The sequence below is a fragment of the Volvox carteri genome (genome assembly GCF_000143455.1).
Source record: "Volvox carteri f. nagariensis unplaced genomic scaffold VOLCAscaffold_111, whole genome shotgun sequence".
Lineage (NCBI taxonomy): Eukaryota > Viridiplantae > Chlorophyta > Chlorophyceae > Chlamydomonadales > Volvocaceae > Volvox > Volvox carteri.
In genome coordinates, this window is record NW_003307654.1 from 125,972 (window position 1) to 143,355 (window position 17,384).

Genomic DNA, 17,384 nt, shown 5'->3' on the forward strand with positions numbered 1-17,384 from the left:
TATGTATGTTATACTTTGCGCAACTTTGTAATTTGACTTTACTCTGAACAAGGTGCTGTATACGTTGCACTACCAAAAACGCGACCGTTTGCTTGCACACAACTGCCTCTTCGTCAGACGCTTCCTCTTCCCGCGGCAGTTTCACGAGCCCAGTCTTGCAAGCTACGACGTAGGCTTTCGGTGCTTTCAGTTACTGCAATGCAGCCACGCAATAGTCCAGCCTGCATGCCGCGTGCGGCTGTGGCCAACATGCCCACCTGCGCAACGCGCTGGCGCACCTCGTCCTTTCTCCACGAAAATTCATATACACTTATACAGGCGCATTTTGCGAATCGCACGCGCGCATCCGCGCGGCAAAATTCGCTCCTGGCTTTTTTGGACGATGTACGAACCGTTTATTCGGCAGAGTACGACCGCTCACATTTCTGCGAGGGGCTGCTTAATGAGCAGTACACCTTGATGATGAATGTTCGGCGCTCATAGTGATGCTGCAGTGCGCTTGTTGAAGATCTTGCTGATAAAATGATGTTTCCTGCGAAGGTATTAATCTACAGTAGTAAACCCTGACAACAAATCGACTGTCTATGTGCATATCCTGTGCTCGAAAGAAGTTTTTATATCAAGCCTAATGTATTATTCTAATCCGTCTCTTCCAATATCCATGCCCGGGCTTTCCTAGACGGTGCGGTGGATGTTATCTTGTGCGGGTCCTGCAAGACGAAGCTTTGCTCGAAGCAAAGCCTTTCCATAAAGAGGAGATTTGTTCAGCGGCTTGCAATCGAAGAAGCAGCCCATAGGATATACTGTACTGGGTATATTGATGGAGGATGCCTGCAGAAACGAGGACCTGGACAACCTGGTTACATTGAAGTTCGCTTCCGAGGAGCGCAGCATCCTTGTTATTCGAACTGGTTGTCCATCCGCCTGGTGAGCTAGCTAACCAATCCAGGCAAGCGCAAATAGGGTTGGAGTCATCCAGACCACGGCTCCACACATGGTCCATTGCCTGCCCCTGCTCCATTCTCATACACACCTGCAGCATTGTGCCTAAGCGGGTACAATCGCAATTTAGTCTACCTGACTACAGCCTACGGTAGGTTGAAACCAAATCCGTTGACCGCTTTCCCGTCCTCGCAGGCGTAGTAGGTCAAGTACCACCTCCTCGTTGGGCGACGCGGGGAGTAGCACCGCAACTTCATGCACCCTCCCTAGCGCATTTGCATCCTCCCCCCTGTCCTCCTCCTCACAGCCCGACCCGCAATCCGTCCTGGGCTCGCCGGGCGCGGCGGCAGTGGCCACCGATGACCCACATCGGAACAACTCCAGCGCTTTGCAGCTGCTGTTCGGGCGCCCCAGCAGCACCTCCCGCTGCTGCCTTGCGGCGACTTCCGGTATGGTTCCTTCCAGCCCTAGCATGACACTTGTGGCCGCTAATTCTATCCGCTGTGAAAACCCCAGCGCAGCTGCTACTGCCGCGGCCGCGGCCACGGCAGCAGCCGCATCTGCCGCCAGTGGCAACAGCGGCTGCGGCGGCACTCTGCACGGCAGCTGCCCCACTCAGCCGTCGGCTTCTTCCTCCTTATGCGATGACCAACTCTGTCTCAGCTTCAGTTTGAGCATGAGCAGCCCGCCTGGGCCGGCGCAATGGCCCGGAAGCAACAATCCCGCTGAGCCGGACGAGCCCACTTATGACGACGTTGAGGTTGGCGGCGGCGATGGTGGGGGCAACCATGAAGCCCCCGTCCTCGCCGCCCAGGCAACTTTTGAGTCGCTTGCTCAGACCTGCACCCCGCCGGGCCTCCACACGATGGCAAGTAGGGTGCTGCAGATAACGGGTACAGTGCACGATGGTCTCGCGCCACCCGGTCTACATGGCGGCGGCAGGACTCGGGGCTTGGAGGCGGCGGCGGCGATGGCGGCGGGGCCACGGCAGCAGCACCCCGGGGTTCTCACGGACTGCACTCTCGGAGGCAGCGGTGGCGGCGGCAGGGAGGCCACCCACTTGAGAGCCTCTGTCAGCTCGTCGCAACTGAGTCGGGTTGACGCTACAGCCGCAGCTGCTGCTGCTCAGGCTACTGGTGGTAGCAGCGGTGACGACGGGGCCCGCGGGGCCGGCCTTGGCAGGCTGCGGCGGTCTACGACCGCCATTCCTGATTGCAGCTACAGCCTAGCCCAGAGGCAACTCGCGCTCGGGCAACGCGGCGGCGGCAGTGGTGGAGGCGCCCCGCCGAGACCCGGTGCGCTGTCGTCCTCCTCCCCACTGCCCTCCAGCTTGATGTCCACCCTCAAATCGTGTAGCGACAGCGGCCAGGAACCCCGCGGCAGCAGCGATAGCGACGGCAGCAGGCGGCGTCTGCTAGCCGCCATGGCCGCAAGGAAGTTGGCTGCTGTAGCCGCTGCCGGCGCCGCCAGTCACACAAATTTACTTGCTACAGCCGACGGATCAGGGCGCCCGTCAGCCGCAGCCGCCCCCTCCGGCTCGCCGCTGCCGGTGCCGACGGAGTTGCGAGGTGCCGCTACCGCCGCCGATCACCATGCGGCTGCGGCCGCCAGGCCGCCACCGCCGCCGCCGCCGCCGTCACCACCGGTGCCGGTGCCGCTAGCGTCTGGGCGCTTCTCCTTCGGCGCCCGCAGTGGCGGCAGCAAAACCCGTGGCACCGGTGCCGACTCCTCTCCGGACAAATCCGTCCCCTCCGCCCAGCCCCTCTTCCCCTTCTTGGAGCGACCAGCTACAGCCACAGCCCAACAACCGCAACAGCAACCACAGCAGGAGCGGGTGGCTGCTCAGGTGGTTCCGGAGCCTCAGGCGCTGCGACTCATCTCCTGTACGATACGCGCATCGGAGGTGAAGCGCTCTCCTGGCTCTCGCCCGGGTCGGGTGCTGACGGCTGAGGAGCTGAGTCGGCGGCTGCTGGCGGACGCGGACGGAGGCGCCGCCACCAAGCTACTGCTGACTCGGGCTGCTGGCGGCACTGCCGACCTCCCACCCCCAACCAGCAAGTCCCCTCGAGGCGCCTTTTTCCCCATTGTGGAGGACGAGGGGGGGGCCCAGGAGGGCAGCGGCGATAGCGGCGCCTCCACCGCGGCGGCTGCGGCCGCGGGCGGCGATGTCGGGACGGACGACGACCCGGCGCCGGCCGCCCGGTGTCTAGGCCGCTTCGTGATGTATTGGCGACGGGTGCTGGTAGGGGGGAAGGTGTAGAGGACGAGGTGTGGCGGGTGGAGTGGAAGAAGGCCCGAAGCTGTGCAGTGCAGCACGAATACAACAAAGTGATGCTCCGGGAACTTGCTCGGGAAGTGGGAAGCTGCAGCGCCGGATAGGACGCTGGACAGGGCGCGGGGGCCGGTGTGGGCCCTTTGTTGCAGCTGGCTTGGCTGGCGTTCGCCTCCATCGTGCGAGGTGGGGGATCTCGCGGTCGAGGGCTTGGCTGTTAACTTCACGTTTACGGATTACGGGTGCGAATGGGGAAACGGGTGCAGTGAATGTAATACACCACTGCGGGTGGATATGTTAGGAGGGTAACATACCCGATGATGATGATGATAGCTACTTTTAGCTAGCTAGTTCAAATCAGAAGCCGAGTGAAAATGCGGTGTGCAAGATGCGGAGGGCGCGAGTATGGTACTACGCGATGATACGTGCTGATCATCATCGTCAGCAGCAGCAGCAGCCAGGAAGGAAGGAATAGCGGAGGCTTAGAAGAGAGAGAGAGAGAGAGATAAAGAGATGCAGCGGTCTTAAAGGCACCGTACGGTGTACGGCGGATGCGGGCGATCTTATGGTGATACGGTGGAGCCATCAGTTGAAGATGGGTCAAGCGGTGGTGCAATTGGAATCTGCGAGCTCCTGGTCTCCTGCATGATATTGCTTCACATGCATAGAGTAATTCAAGGCATATATTATATACGTTTGTGCATGCACATGCATTCGTAGTTAAATCTGTCTTTTTTGGCGGACGGACGGACAGACAGACAGACAGACGGACACGTACAGTTGGCCCTAGGCAGGTATAGGGCAGGATTGCGCGGTAGGAGAGAAAAGCATAAAGGAGAGGAGGCATAATGAGCGTGTGCACAATATATGATTCCGTATATCACTACGAAGAAATGGAACAAGTGGCTGTTGTCTTTGTGTAAGCGGCGTATTGCCGTTTGACACGTCCCATAGCCGCATGGTGGGGAGTAAGTAGGTTTGCAAGGCCAGACGCCGTATGGCAGCAATACGTCCGCGCAGCAGGCCTCACAAGGGGGGAGCGGACCTTTGCGGAAGGGCCCTTGCCTAGTGCCAAGTACTTCCAGTTTAGGGGGGGTGTTCACTGGGGAGAAGGAAGATGGGACCGAACCACGGGACAGGGGACACCACGGGACACGCTCACGGCCTGAATGTCCATGTGTGAATCAACTTTTTGCGTGAAAGAAGACGGGATGCGATTTGTGCTACTCCTTGTGGGAATTTTGGACGAGTTATCGCAGGCAGTGGTGCAGGAATAGCCAAAAGCTTCAAGGTATGTGTACCCGCTCTGCATGCGTGAGTGTACGGCTGTGCATGGGGCTTCGTCCCCCCAGCGCCACTGGACACAGCTAGTACGGTAATACTAACGCCGTGGTGGAGTACCTGCGGTGGTATCGAACGTGCCACAGCACTCTGGGATAGGCGGATTGCGGGGAGGACCGGACCGCACGCCCACACCAACCAGGCCTTTGAAATTTAATCCTTTCGCTACTGAATATCGCGGAGCCAGTGCGCATATGCACATTACGGCAGGACCGGTATAAAGGCGCGGCAGTGGTTTAATTGTGGCTGACGGCGGTGCTGTGCGGCGGGAAGCCGCGAATAGAGTTGTCACCGTTGCAACTTGATAATCATCCTGGCGTACATCACCACTGAATGAATACGCTTTTTCGATAGTTTCGATGCACTGCAATGTGATGGATGTGCGCGCGTGTGCGCGATGCTGCCTGTTTTTTTGGGGGGGGGAAACCGGCTTTTTGCGCATTTTGGCACGCGGACGGTTAGTGCTTGTTGTCCATCTACCTGATCAGCACCCCGCAACACAGCGAACTCCGGAAGACTGGGAACCGCTGCACTGGCTTCCTTCCCGTTGCTGCTTTCTGTACTTTTTTTGTACAGTCGTTATAGAATGCGATTACTGGCAGCGGCCATTGGGCCTATCTCCCCTTTACGGCCCCTTCAAGCTACACAACGACGACAGCCCTAATGCTGCACTGGAATGTGCCGAGGTGCACTCACTCACGTGGGCTCGTTGCGTGTTATAAGGACGGGTTGCTGAATAAACGGAAATATTTGTTGCTTCTGGTACTTTGCCCCTGTCTCCTGGTTCGTCGGGTTCAGACACGCGATTGCTGCCTGGCTCGCACGCAGTCCAGGCAGGTTACGGAGCCAATGAGTGACGATCATGAGGACACAGGTGCTGGGCGGGTCTGGCTGGGAGCCTGGAACAGTCGGGAGGTGTGCGCAACTGCTAGTGCGCAACCTCATGCGCGCGGGGTGGTGTCTACCTCATCGGGTGGGTAGGGATTTATAAAAAAGACGCGGATTTATAAAAGAGACGCGATGTTCTTATTCCAGGCTGCGTCCAGTCTCGGCTCTTCTCCAGAGGAGGCGGGAACGTGCTATGACGTGATGAGGACGTGTGCAGTGTTTGGCATTCATTGGAGGAGGGGGTGTCGGAACGAAGTCTGAAAATGCAGCACTGGATTTCCAGCGACCAGCGGCTGGTATAGTTGTCTCGTGCCTCCGGATTGTGCGTATTTTCCAACTGCCAAAGGCCAATGGACCTCAGGTGCCGGGCATCATTTGTAATGTATTGTTTTGGTTTGCACAACTGCTGAACAGTTGGGTCCTCGGTGTGCACCGAAGTCCGCGCACAGAACTCCTCCACACGTTACGAAGGTACGGTAGCTACGACAGCAGGGGACGGCTCTCCTAGACTGGCAAAAACATAGATGGCCACATGCTTGCGATTTACGCACGTGTGGGTCCTTAGTGGTGGTGGTGGTGGTGGTGGTGGGCTGACTGCACCTAGTAAGGGGCTGCATCAGTTCTCGATAACCGGCAGAAGCGGTTGTGGAGTGAAAAACCAGTGGTACGCAGTCACACAGCATCATCCTTTACTCAATCCATCATTCCTCAGAAACATCACCAACACTGTGCCTACACCGATGCCTGGGAAGGCAGGTCGATTCCCGGATGGGTGGGCAGCACTGGGTGGGCAGCGCTGGCGCTCCTTGGGGGAAACCCTCATTGAGCATCGGCAGAGCTAGAGGTTGGTGATGGCCTCCTTAGCCTCCTTAGCTTCATGGCCATCCGTGATCTTGCAGACCAGCAACCACCAGATAACGAACATAACCTGGGGTCTCTTCCGCATCGCAGTGGGACTCTTGCTCGGCTGAGCTGTCACTCGCTTGTGGTTTGGTGCTGCCCTCCAAACTCCTCTCCATTTTGTTCCGTCTGTATTGTGAGTCCCCAACTTCTGACTCGACACAGCCAACCCGGAAGGTGTTGGAACATCTTGGACCACAACCCCGCGGCAAGGCGGATCCAGGTGCACCTGGGGATCCAAGTGAAAGCCCAAAAGCTGATTTCTGTAGCGCTGTAACGACAACTTAGCGCTGCAGCGCTATCACAAGGATGACCAAATGACGATGATGCTGACGACGATGACGATAGCGATCATGTTGATGATAGCTCCAATGAGTACAAAAATACCTGTACAGGCAGCGGAAGCATCGCAACAGTCCATCAACTCCATGCACTTGCACAGCAAACACATCCATCCTCATACACGGCTACGTGCATGAGGGTATGGCGCAGGTCCAGGGAAGGGTGGTGCTCCCTTTGAAGCACACACACTTCGAAGCACACTTCTCAACCATTCCTAATTCCACCATCTTAAGCAGCAAAATAAACGGCTTCGGAGTCCCCCAAAGAAGTGAGTCTGATGAGCCGGGAGGACGCTTGATGTCATCGGCGATATCGTGTATCGGAAAGTCGGTGAATTGTTCATCATGTGTCGACCTTTACTGACGAGAAGGAAGGAAACACACAGGCGGAGAGGCCTGTCGAGGAAACCGAACCAGCTGGGCAGGAGAGGAGGGGACGGCGGCGAGGAGGGGACGTCGGGTGAAGACAGCTCGGATCCCATCGGCGGTCCAAGTCCAAGTCCTGTGGACACGGTCTCCCCCCATCCTACGTACCTCTCCCTAGGAAAGCGCTACCCTAGCACCGCTATCCCCGGTACCGCCCTCCGCAGCCGCGTACTCTCCTCCTGGGCTGCAGAGCTTTTGTATTGTTTAACGATATTACGCAATACAATCTTCCATGCCAGGGGGTTAAGCGGCGGGGGACAAACGAACACCCGGCGAGCTGGGTTTAGGTGGGTCCTAACCCGGCTGATGTGGGGTAGCGGAGACGGTGAGGCGGGGCAGAACTTCCCGTTTTACCCCTTCCCGAAAGGCCGCTCTCACACACACTTTCCCCTCCTCGCACTGCCCTGTTTTTCCCCCTTCATCCGCTGTCCATCTGTTTCAAACCAGCTCACCAGCGGCGGGTTGCCGCCTCCTGCTCCGCGGCTCGCAGCTCCTCTCCGACTGCCCCCACCGCCGCCCTCCTCCCAGATCTGCGGCAGTTCCGCTGCCAGTGCGCCCAGGGAGGTGCAGCTGCGCAGAGGCCGGCGGGCCCCACGCAGCTGCCCGGGGGCGGGGACCAGCCGGAGGGCGGCGGACGGGATGCGTGCGGTGGCGGCGGTGGCTGCGGCAGTGGCAGCGGGGAAAGCCGGCATGGTGGACGGACCGACGTCCCCCGGCTGCTGTATCCACTGGCTAAGAAGCTGCAGCGGGAGGTCAGGGTCAGGGCTTAGGGGATGTGCGAGTTCACCACATACAGATAAAAAGGGCTATACATAACATTGAGATATAAAGGAAAGCAAACGTTTTGCACGGCCGCGGCAGGTTAACGGGTGGTAAAAAGGTTGCGGGGGTAAGGCCGACATAAGCGGGGTTGGTGGAGCAGGAGGGAGATGAAGCGGGACACAGGAGACGGGACACGCCCTCAGGAGCTGGAGTCCTGACCTCACGACTGGTACCCCGCACCCCTACGACCCAACCGGCCAGCTCCACAACATACCCCACCTCATCCCCGTCCGGTGCTCCAGTAACCTCCCTGCCCACCCCTCCCCGCCTACACCTGCCCGCCCGCCCCTCCCCGCCCTACGACCCAGATCCCCACGAACTATACGTCCGGAAGCTCCACACCCCACCGAAACTCCCAACTCACAGCCCCTCAACCAGAAGGAGCTAACCTGTGCGATGTGTCCCACAGTCCATTTAGACGGGCACAGTAAGAAAGGCTTCTCCAGGGCTGGCAGCGGCGCTCTAGTCCCTGGCGGGCCGCCGCCGCCGCCGGTCGGATCCGCTGGCTGCAGCCGTACCACTACCATACCCGGGTGGCGAAAGGACAGCTCCGAAGCCGACCGCGCCGCCGGAACCGCCAGCGGCCCGTGAGGCGCCGCCGGCCTCGTCGCCACATCCATCGCTGCTGCTGCCGTTGCAGCATTTGGCTCAACTTGCTGCACAGCTGCCGCACCGGCAGAACGCGGTCCTCTCCGGGGATGGTGGGTGAGATGGGCGGGTGGTGATGATGGCGACGGCGATGACGGCGGTGCTTTCAACATGGCCACAGGTACTGCTGTCCCGCCAGCCCTCATCCGCGTGCCGTGGGGACTACGGGACTGCGGTGGTCGCGGAGACAGCGATGGGGAGGGCGGTGACGATAATGGCACCGTCACCGTCGGTGCTGCTGCTCCCCTGTTGTCAGGGGGAATGTCGTACTGCTTGTGCCCGTCGTCGTAGTGGTGATGGCGGTGGTGGTGGCGCTTGGCAACAGGGGTGGCGGCTGCGGATGCCCGGAAAGGGGAGGGTTAAGGAGGGGAGAAAGGGTTAAAAAAGGAGGAAGACCCAACCCGGATAAGGATTCTTATTGCCCAAGACGCCGAAGAGGTGATGGGGTTGCCTGTAGGGGGCCAGGTCAACTAAGACAGAAGCAACGCGAGGCCTTGCGGCTCTGGCGGTACCGGTATGCGCCTGTGTGGCATCTGTGTTTGTAACATAACTGAGCCCTGTGTATGTGTCTGTCTGTGTGTCTGTCTGTGTGAGATATGACGTGCAATGTCCACCGGGTGCCATACCCGGGCCATCCCCGACTCGGGAGCTCCCATACCATCATCATGGCTGCACTCGACCCGCAGGCGCTTGTTCACGGTCGCAGCTGCTGCTGCTGCTCCTACAGCCGCTGCTGGTCGTGTAGCAGCAGCAGCAGCAGTAGCAGTAGCAGAGCCGCCGGCAGCAAGAGCTGGAACACCGCCAGCCGGACACTCGGTCGTGACATTACCGTTGTGGGCCTCGGCACTGCCGGGCCGGGTCATGTCGGGGCAAGCAGTGTGGATGGGCCTGGTGCCGTTACCTGCAGCGCGCGGGATTTCCCGCCACGTAACCCAATACGATACGGACGTTCATGAATTCGGAAATGGCTGCCGGAACCACTCTCGTCCACCCACCCAACCCCAGCCCCCACGCGCGGCAGCTCGCAATGCTGCGCGGCGGTTTTGGAGACCTAGGCGGAAATTTACCTTAGTTCCATCACCTAGGAACCTAGGTTGCGGCACTCAACATGTGCTGCTCCTCGTAAAGACGGGTACAACCCCCCCGTGCTACCGCGGTGGTCCCCACTAACGGTTCTATACATGGATACGAACCGATTTAAGCTGGTCAGGCTACAGCCAAACATGAGATGCTTACCTTGCCACCCGCGAACACGTAGTACCCTTCCCGACCCCGATGCGTTGCGACCCCCCTTCAATGACTCCCCATCCAACCACTCATCCATCCGTCCATCCATTCTCCCTACCACCCGGGGGGACGAACGGGGTGCCCTTGATGACCACCCCGGTACAATGGAGCCCTACAGTGTTGGGGTTCGCAAGTTCCCTCGAGGGTCCGATTGTTCAGTAGTCAGGTCCTCACCCGCCCGTTCACTGCTCTGTTGGCTCGTGCCCTGCTGCACAGGCTTCACCGGGCAAGCCGCCGTCGCCGCTGTCGCTGCCGCCGCCCCCGCCGCCTCGCTCTGCGCCCTGCTCAGCTGGGCTGTCTGGGCCTCCCTGGCCGCTTGGGCCACCGCCCGGTTGTGTGCGGCCACCAGGGAGTCCTCCTGAACAACGCAACGCCAAGGGGAGAGGAGGAGGGGGGAGAGCGTTGAAGGGGGGGGGTTGAGTCGCATGAAGGATGCAGCAGAAGCTGCAAAGGGTCAACTGCCGACACACGCCCAAAGCACCAACTGCTGCCGGGGCGAGAGAGGGACGGGCGGGAAGGGGAAGCGGGGAGCATTGGGACGGAGGAAGGGGGATGGAGCACCGGATTTCCCGGAGAGAGTTCGAGGGAGAGTTCGTCGGGTTCCGGAACGGATTGGTAGCCGCCTGGAAGGAGGCGACAGCCCAGCCCAGCCCGGCGCGGCCCAGCAAAGCCCAGCCTTGCTATCTGCGCGAATCGTTTCAGTCCGTTTCAGATCGGGTTCAGCTGTTCGGTTCGGTCCATTTCCGGCTGTTTCCGGCTGTCCGGACTGCGTGCTACAAATGCACACAGTGCCCCTCGTCGTCGTTATCCTGCCTCCGGGTGAAGGGCTCAGCAGCGCCAGCGCCGGGGTATGTCTGGGTGCGCGCCCCCGAGCTCCTCGTCCCTTACGTGTAGGCCAACCCTTTAATCGGACGGTGTATGGACGAAGTGCCATGTTTAGATTTAGTTGGAAGGCCTAACACACGGCCTTTTTGGCACCATCCCATCAAAGAAACATACAAGCAGGGAACAGGCACTGGGTGTCCTCCCAGCAGCATGACGCGAGCCACAGAGCTGAACTGGAAAGCGCACCTGCTGTCCGTACACGACCACATCGCCGTACAGAGCACGAAGGAGACGGTCAAAATTCGGGTCCTACATGGGGAAGGGGGTGAGTGGGAAGGCGCCGGTGCTTGCCCTCTTAATTGCATATAAATGAGGAGGTGGAGGGTGATCCGCAGGCTAATAGTGAGCAGCGTTGGAAACCTGAGCAAAGCTTGCGAAGATTAAGGAACAGAGCTACCTGTGTGGAATTCAACAGTAGGGTCACTTGGCATCCCAACTGGAAACACCCAGTAAAGCTAGGCAAACAAGCAAGCAAGCTCCCCGTGTGCAGCTGTCGCCAAGGTGAGAGGTCCTGCCTACCGTACCGGACGCAGGGAGCGTCTGCTGTGCAGGTTGGCGCGGCAAACGGGGCAGTCCTTGTGTTGTGGGGGCCTGCGGAGGCGGCGTTCAGAATCATGGATGTGGAGCACAACGCAGGACAAGACAATTGGGCAAGGTGAGCGCGCAACCCACCTTCCGGCCAGGCACTTATCAATGCACGCCGCGCAAAAGCGATGAAGGCAGACAGTAGACGTGACGGTTTCCTTCAGAATGCCTGGATACGACCCGGGGAAATGTCAAGGTCTCATGCAGTGCGACCAAATTGCAGTCATACGACGCATCTTCTTCAACTATTGCGCAAGTATACAAGTCAGCGATAAACCTCGCGTTCTCGCCTCACCGAAACAGACAGGACAGCGTGTTTCTTCTGCGAGCCTTGCAAGCGCAACCGGCACACAACTGTACATGGTGAAATAAGACAGCCGCTTTAGATTTATTTCCTCCCTGGGGCTGAAGAGGTTTTCGGAATTCTACGTGTCGTTGCATAGCTGTTCACAGAGCCTGTCGTGTTGAACAACACCACAGCTGCGGTAAAGGCCGGCCATCACCACATTTCATTTTATTCCTATGCCCAACAGAGCAAGCATATCGCGACAGCACATCCACAGTAAATCTCGAGTTGGCAGACAGCGTACGGGATTAACCGACTGGATCCTAACGTCCGTCGATTAACGCATTCCTCCTGAGGTCTAGGCCAAGGAAAGCAGGATACCACACCAAAAAGCCAACAAATTAACTCGCTATCATATCTTCATTTGATTCGGGCTGGGCTTAGTTGCCACGGTAGCTGAAAACGTAGACTCCCCGTCGACCCCGACACGATTAACAAGCTCCCGGTGCTGGCGCAGTGTTAGCTGTAAGACCTCTCCTCCCGTTCCTCTCTATAAGCGGTTCATGATTTGATTTCTATGGCCCGGCTGCCTTTGCATAAGCTACGCGCAACACTGCGTGCGACTCGAGTCAACGCTTGTCAACTCTTTTAATGACAAGCGCATGCAGCTGACAGGAACGTGGTTGCTACTCCCTAAACCAGACACGATTTCAGCCAGTCACTACGATCCCCGCTACGGCAAACGCCTATACCCACAACAACGCCCACACCCACTGTCATTTCTGTTAATTTGATCAACCGGCTGGTGGCAGGTGGATTCACATGCTCCCATCCGCGCCAAAAATTATGAAGCCCAATATGCCCAACCTTTATGTACCGTACGACCAGCCTTGGTACGTTAGACGGTACCTGTGATACAGTACTGTGTGGCCAGCAGCAGGGCGGCTCCAGGGAACACCTTCCCGCCACCGTCAGCAGGATGAACCCCTCAGTACGAACTAAATGTGCTAACTGAGTCTTATATTTCCATTGCTATTCCTATCAACGAATTCACTGTTCGGCTGCCGCCGCTGCTCCCGCTGTAGTCCGCATATCCACTGTTGCTGTTGCTGCCGGCGCTTCTGGTGGCCGCGCCATGTCCATAGCTCGCCGCAACGTGGGCAGCGAGATGTTCCCACCACAGCACACCAACACCACGGTCTTGCCTGCCAGCCGTGGCGCCAGGCGCTTGAACACCGCAAGCGCGCAGGCGGCAGCTCCTGCATCCCAAAACACGCAGGGTGCAACCGTAGTTTGAGCTCCAAAACCCCATACAACGGCAAGGAGAAACATTTCCAACACCACCTCACACCCGGGCCATTCACTTAACCAGGAACTCAGACATCTTACCAGTATCTTCTACCAATCGTATGCCCGAACGAGGGGCCCTTGTGGCCGATCGTTCCCTCCCCCGGTTGGCGAGAAGGTCGGGCCTCTCGCCCAGTGTTTTTTTTTCATTTAGGGCGGGTCTCAATTTATTCCAACCTAAGTAACAAAGTTGCTAGGGTCGCCGTTATTTATTCCGTATTCTCGCCATGACATTCGCGTCATTTCCTACTCCAACCCAACCTTTCATAAGGCCCCAACGGATATACCTGGTGATTATCGACGCGTCGCCGGGTGGCGGACCGCTCGGTGGCGGTTCCCCCGTAAACCACCGCACCCGCGACCACCTAACCCACCCGTCACCCACATGATCCCGCTTCCGCCCGGCGTACCCTCGACGAGCTTGCTTTGCTCCTCGAGCAACCCGATCAGCGCATCCGCAATCTCCGCCTCGCTGACTGTCACCCACTCATCCACACAGTCCATGCACGGCTGCAGGGTGATACTGCCGTACTCCACGCCGCCAGCGGTGGCGTCGGAAAGAGTTGACCACCCGCTTTCGCCTCCGTCAGCATCGTCACCACCGTTTTTGACTTCAACCTCAGGTACGATCCTGCCGGCGGCCACGGATCGCGCCATGACATCCGAGGCCGCGGGCTGGCAGCCAATCACCTGCAGGCCGATCACCGGCATGACTTCATGGCTGCTGGATTGTGTAGGTGAGGTATAGCTTATTACCCAGTCCGCGTTTCTGCATCTCAAAAAAGTAAGCCGTGGCTTCAGCCGCATCCAAGGCTTGCTCCTTGGCACGCACCCAGGGCCCCCGGAAGCACCCTCCGGACGGCTAAAGGCGCTCCTCTCCCTCCCCCCCCCACAAATAACTCCTCCGGCAGCCGCCACCGGCAGCTGTTCCTCATGTCCTCAAAAGTGGAAACCATCTTCATGAACGCATGCGTGGGCGGCAAGCCATCAGCGGGATCTTACAACACAGGGTGAACATCTACAACCACCCAACTACCAACTGCCATTAACCGACTCTATTATAACCCACTTGGATGCTCGGATCCGCCGCCTTGAGTACCGAGGCCACGCCGCCGATTAGTCCGCCACCGCCCACCGGCACCAGCACGACATCCAGATGTCCTCGCCGCCGCGCCGCTAGCAGCTCCAGGCCAATAGTGCCCTGGCCCGCCATGACCCACGGGTCATTATATGGACTGATGTACACGGCCCCGGCGGCCGTGGCGGCGGCGCGTGCCGCGAGTTCGGACTCCAGGCAATCGGTGCCGTACAGGTGAAGCTCTGCACCCAGCGACTTCAACTTGCGGATCTGCGGGGCACACGAAAGGCCCCACACGACGCTTCCTCAATGACGAGCCCAATCCAAGGCCCCAAACAGGTTTGGATCTGGCAACTAATGCCCGTGGTGCAATGCCGCGCCACACATTATTTGTATATGCCTTATGCAGAATCATGTGAAGAGATGGATGTTCCCTTTCTTAACGCGCTTCCGCAGCTCCTATTTCCCAGAGGGGGGAAAGGTATTGTTGTCCAGAAAATTTCCCGTGATTGAATATTAGACCTTTATGAGAGGATTCCAAAGCACATTTTAGGATTGTGCTTTGGAATTTGTACAGAAAACGTACTGGCTACGACAGTAGACCGTACTACGGCTGGCGAGGGTCGCGACATGGGTCCCCTGCTACCTGCTAGGCGGAGCAGGGGGTGGCATGGTAGGGAGTCCGCCGCTGTGGGGTGGGGCACAGAGGCAGCCAGCTGGCCACAGCAGAGGAGGGTGCGAACGGGGACACACCGAATGACGAGGGCGAGTGAAGGACGCGGCATCTACTTGGACTTGAATACCCTAACTTTGTTATGCGTTTAGCATATGAAAGATAGATAATGTTCAGAGTCTTGGGGTTTCCTCCAGTTTTTCCAAAGCCGAAAGAGGGCTCTGGCCCTGTGCAACCAGCAGACCGCCGCACGTCCCACTTCACAGCTTCCCATGGCTGCGTGCATGAAGCTTTGAAGTGGACGTGGATGGAGTGCAAGAGCAGGACGATGGTGATGATCATGAGAATAATGTGGAAGTAGGGGGTCCTCTGCCTCCTAGTCAGCTGCAGCCACCACTTAAAAACAGGAGGACTCGGGAGAGGTGCCGCCGGTGGGCTGGACCTGTCGACCAGCCATCCTCTCTCATGGCCTGGGGGCAGCATCCGCTGCTAGGGCTATCGCCGCTACCTGCTCGTTGGGGCTACCTGCACGCAGACCTTGCACCCCGATTTCTGCCGGGCTCAATCCAGCTTGGGCCAGGGATGGTAGCGGGCTGCCATAGTAGTGGTGGTTGCTCCTCGTCTAGTCTCCCCTCACCCCCATTATAACCTGCCGCTCCCTATTATGTCCCATCCCGGCGATTCGGCATCGTTACCTGACAGTTACGGAGGGCAACACTGTGACACTGTGTCCGCGGGTCCATAGTGACAGTCTAGTCTCGCCTGACAAGCTGAACAGATAGTGCGTAAATGAACAACACGAGGGCACGTGGAGGGCGCCAGGGATTGTGCTGGTCACGGCATACATACTTCAAGCCGGCTTGCCGAGCAGACTCCTCAGCAGACGACCTGTATCTTGAAAAGCTGCCCGGAGCGACTGCATGCAGCATGTTTGTGTGCGGCACCTCACACCCATGGGTCTAGTGTGCTGCGTGGATTCGACCCAGGACACCCACAGCCTAAGGAGCTTTTGATTAGGAATTACAGACAGGGCAAGACCACGCACCTTAAACAGCGATGCTGTAGTCGGGACGTACAGCTGCGGTCTCAGTAGCCATAGCCTCTTATTCACTCCAGCACCGCCGCTACCACCGGCAGCACCACTACCAGCAGCAGCATCACTGGCAGCGGCGGCTGTGGGTTGCTCTCCTTGGAGTACGGACTGCTGGCGGTGCTGGAGCGGCTGCGGCTCCGGCAGCTGGGGTGGCAGCGGCTGCTGTTTTGTCCCAGCACCCGCAGCCACCGCCACTGCTGCAGCCAGTGGCTGACGAGTCGTAGAAGCGCCCGCTGTAGCCAACACGTCGCCATCACCTGCAGCCGCGGCTATTGTTGACACTAAAGTTGCGCCGGAGGATGTAGCTGCAGCTTCGGAAGAGAGCGCGGCACAGGCGTAGAGCACCGCCAGGGCGTGGTTTCCCGTGGAGGCGGTGAAGACACCACGGGAGAGCGCCTCTGACCGCAGTGATAGCAGCTGCTTTTGGGGCGGGCCGGGGTATAGCATGCGGGGGCCTAGCCTCCATGGAAAGGCAGGAGTTCAAGCCAAGCGTCACTTTTCAATTAAGTGAAGCCGACAGAACATGGAAGGGGCTAACCGACAAAAATAAGTAGGCCCCGCACGCCCAAGGGAAGGTGTTTGGAATTATTGTGGTGATGGTGGTGGTTGTGATAGCGATGGTGTTCGAGCCCATGTTACTTAGGGAGCGAGGCGCAGCCAGTGCTAGTGTGGTGTACATACAGACGATATGATAGGTAGGGTGGAGTTGTGGGCTAGCAGGCGTCGGGCACGCCGTAGGGAAGGCACATAGCAGGGTGCGTGGCCCGCCTGCTATCCCCCCGGGGGAGAGAGGTCAAAAGCCACTCAACACCCAACCATCCTCCTACGACTCATGCACCTACCCATGTACGACTACCTTAGTGAGAGCTCCGCGCACTTTAAATGAACCAGTGTGCTGCTCGCTCTCCAGCTTTAGCAACACTGTTGTACAATGCTGCTGGCTGGATCCGGAGACAGCGAGGCTAGAAAGCCAGGGAGATGGCTCCAGTGGAGTCTGCCTTACATGCTGTCGTATCTTGCCGTACGCAACGGCGGCTTCCCGCGCTACCAAATCGCATATGCGTACGGAGGATGCCTCTATACGGGTGCTGGCAGCAGCTGCGGCAGTGGTGAGGAGCGGCGATGCGGCGGGAAGGTGTGTGGGCACCTGCTGCTGCTGCTGCTGCGGTGGTAGCAACAGAGATTGCTGCCCTCGCGGCAGGTGCTGCTGATGCTGCTGTGACAGCGGTTCGAAGTATTGCAACCGCAACTCTGTTGGCCAGAGGGCAAGTTCGAAGTGCCGTCTGAACTGCGGCGCGGGATGGAGGCCGATGGAGGGTCAGCAGTTTCCGCTATTTGGCATGGGGTTTGGGGCAAAAGAGCGATAAGGTGGCTTTGATGGTGCCAAGCAAGCAACGGAACCCGAGTGCAGCACTCCTGCCTGTTGACCGTCCGGGATAAGATGAATGTACAAAGAAAGCTCACTGTAACTATATGCTATAACTATAGCAACTGCTGTCTTTTGGTTACGGTATATTCATTGGTTGAGGACTGCATCTACACTGTGAGCGAGAAGATAAACTCACCGCGC

At 58.5% G+C, this 17,384-nt stretch overlaps 2 protein-coding genes across 2 annotated transcripts; one reads left to right on the top strand and one right to left on the bottom strand.

The window, feature by feature from the left end:
• Positions 1-820: 820 nt before the first annotated feature.
• VOLCADRAFT_100277 (uncharacterized protein) lies at positions 821-3,202 on the top strand (the record flags this gene model as incomplete). Its single annotated transcript, XM_002958900.1, has 4 exons — positions 821-927; positions 1,053-1,093; positions 1,138-1,142; positions 1,250-3,202. 4 exons carry the CDS (start codon positions 821-823, stop codon positions 3,200-3,202), a joined length of 2,106 nt encoding a protein of 701 aa, XP_002958946.1.
• Positions 3,203-4,791: 1,589 nt separating this feature from the next.
• VOLCADRAFT_108389 (uncharacterized protein) lies at positions 4,792-16,231 on the bottom strand (the record flags this gene model as incomplete). Its single annotated transcript, XM_002958911.1, has 15 exons — positions 15,767-16,231; positions 14,040-14,318; positions 13,345-13,660; positions 12,802-12,882; positions 11,425-11,506; positions 11,277-11,343; positions 10,939-11,001; positions 10,042-10,225; positions 8,808-8,914; positions 8,322-8,750; positions 7,814-7,850; positions 7,563-7,771; positions 7,050-7,101; positions 5,256-5,454; positions 4,792-4,813 (listed from the first exon to the last, which is right to left on the bottom strand). The coding sequence occupies exons 2-15, from the start codon at positions 14,181-14,183 to the stop codon at positions 4,792-4,794; spliced, it is 1,992 nt and encodes a 663-aa protein (XP_002958957.1). The 5' UTR covers positions 14,184-14,318; positions 15,767-16,231.
• Between the last annotated feature and the right edge of the window lie 1,153 nt (positions 16,232-17,384).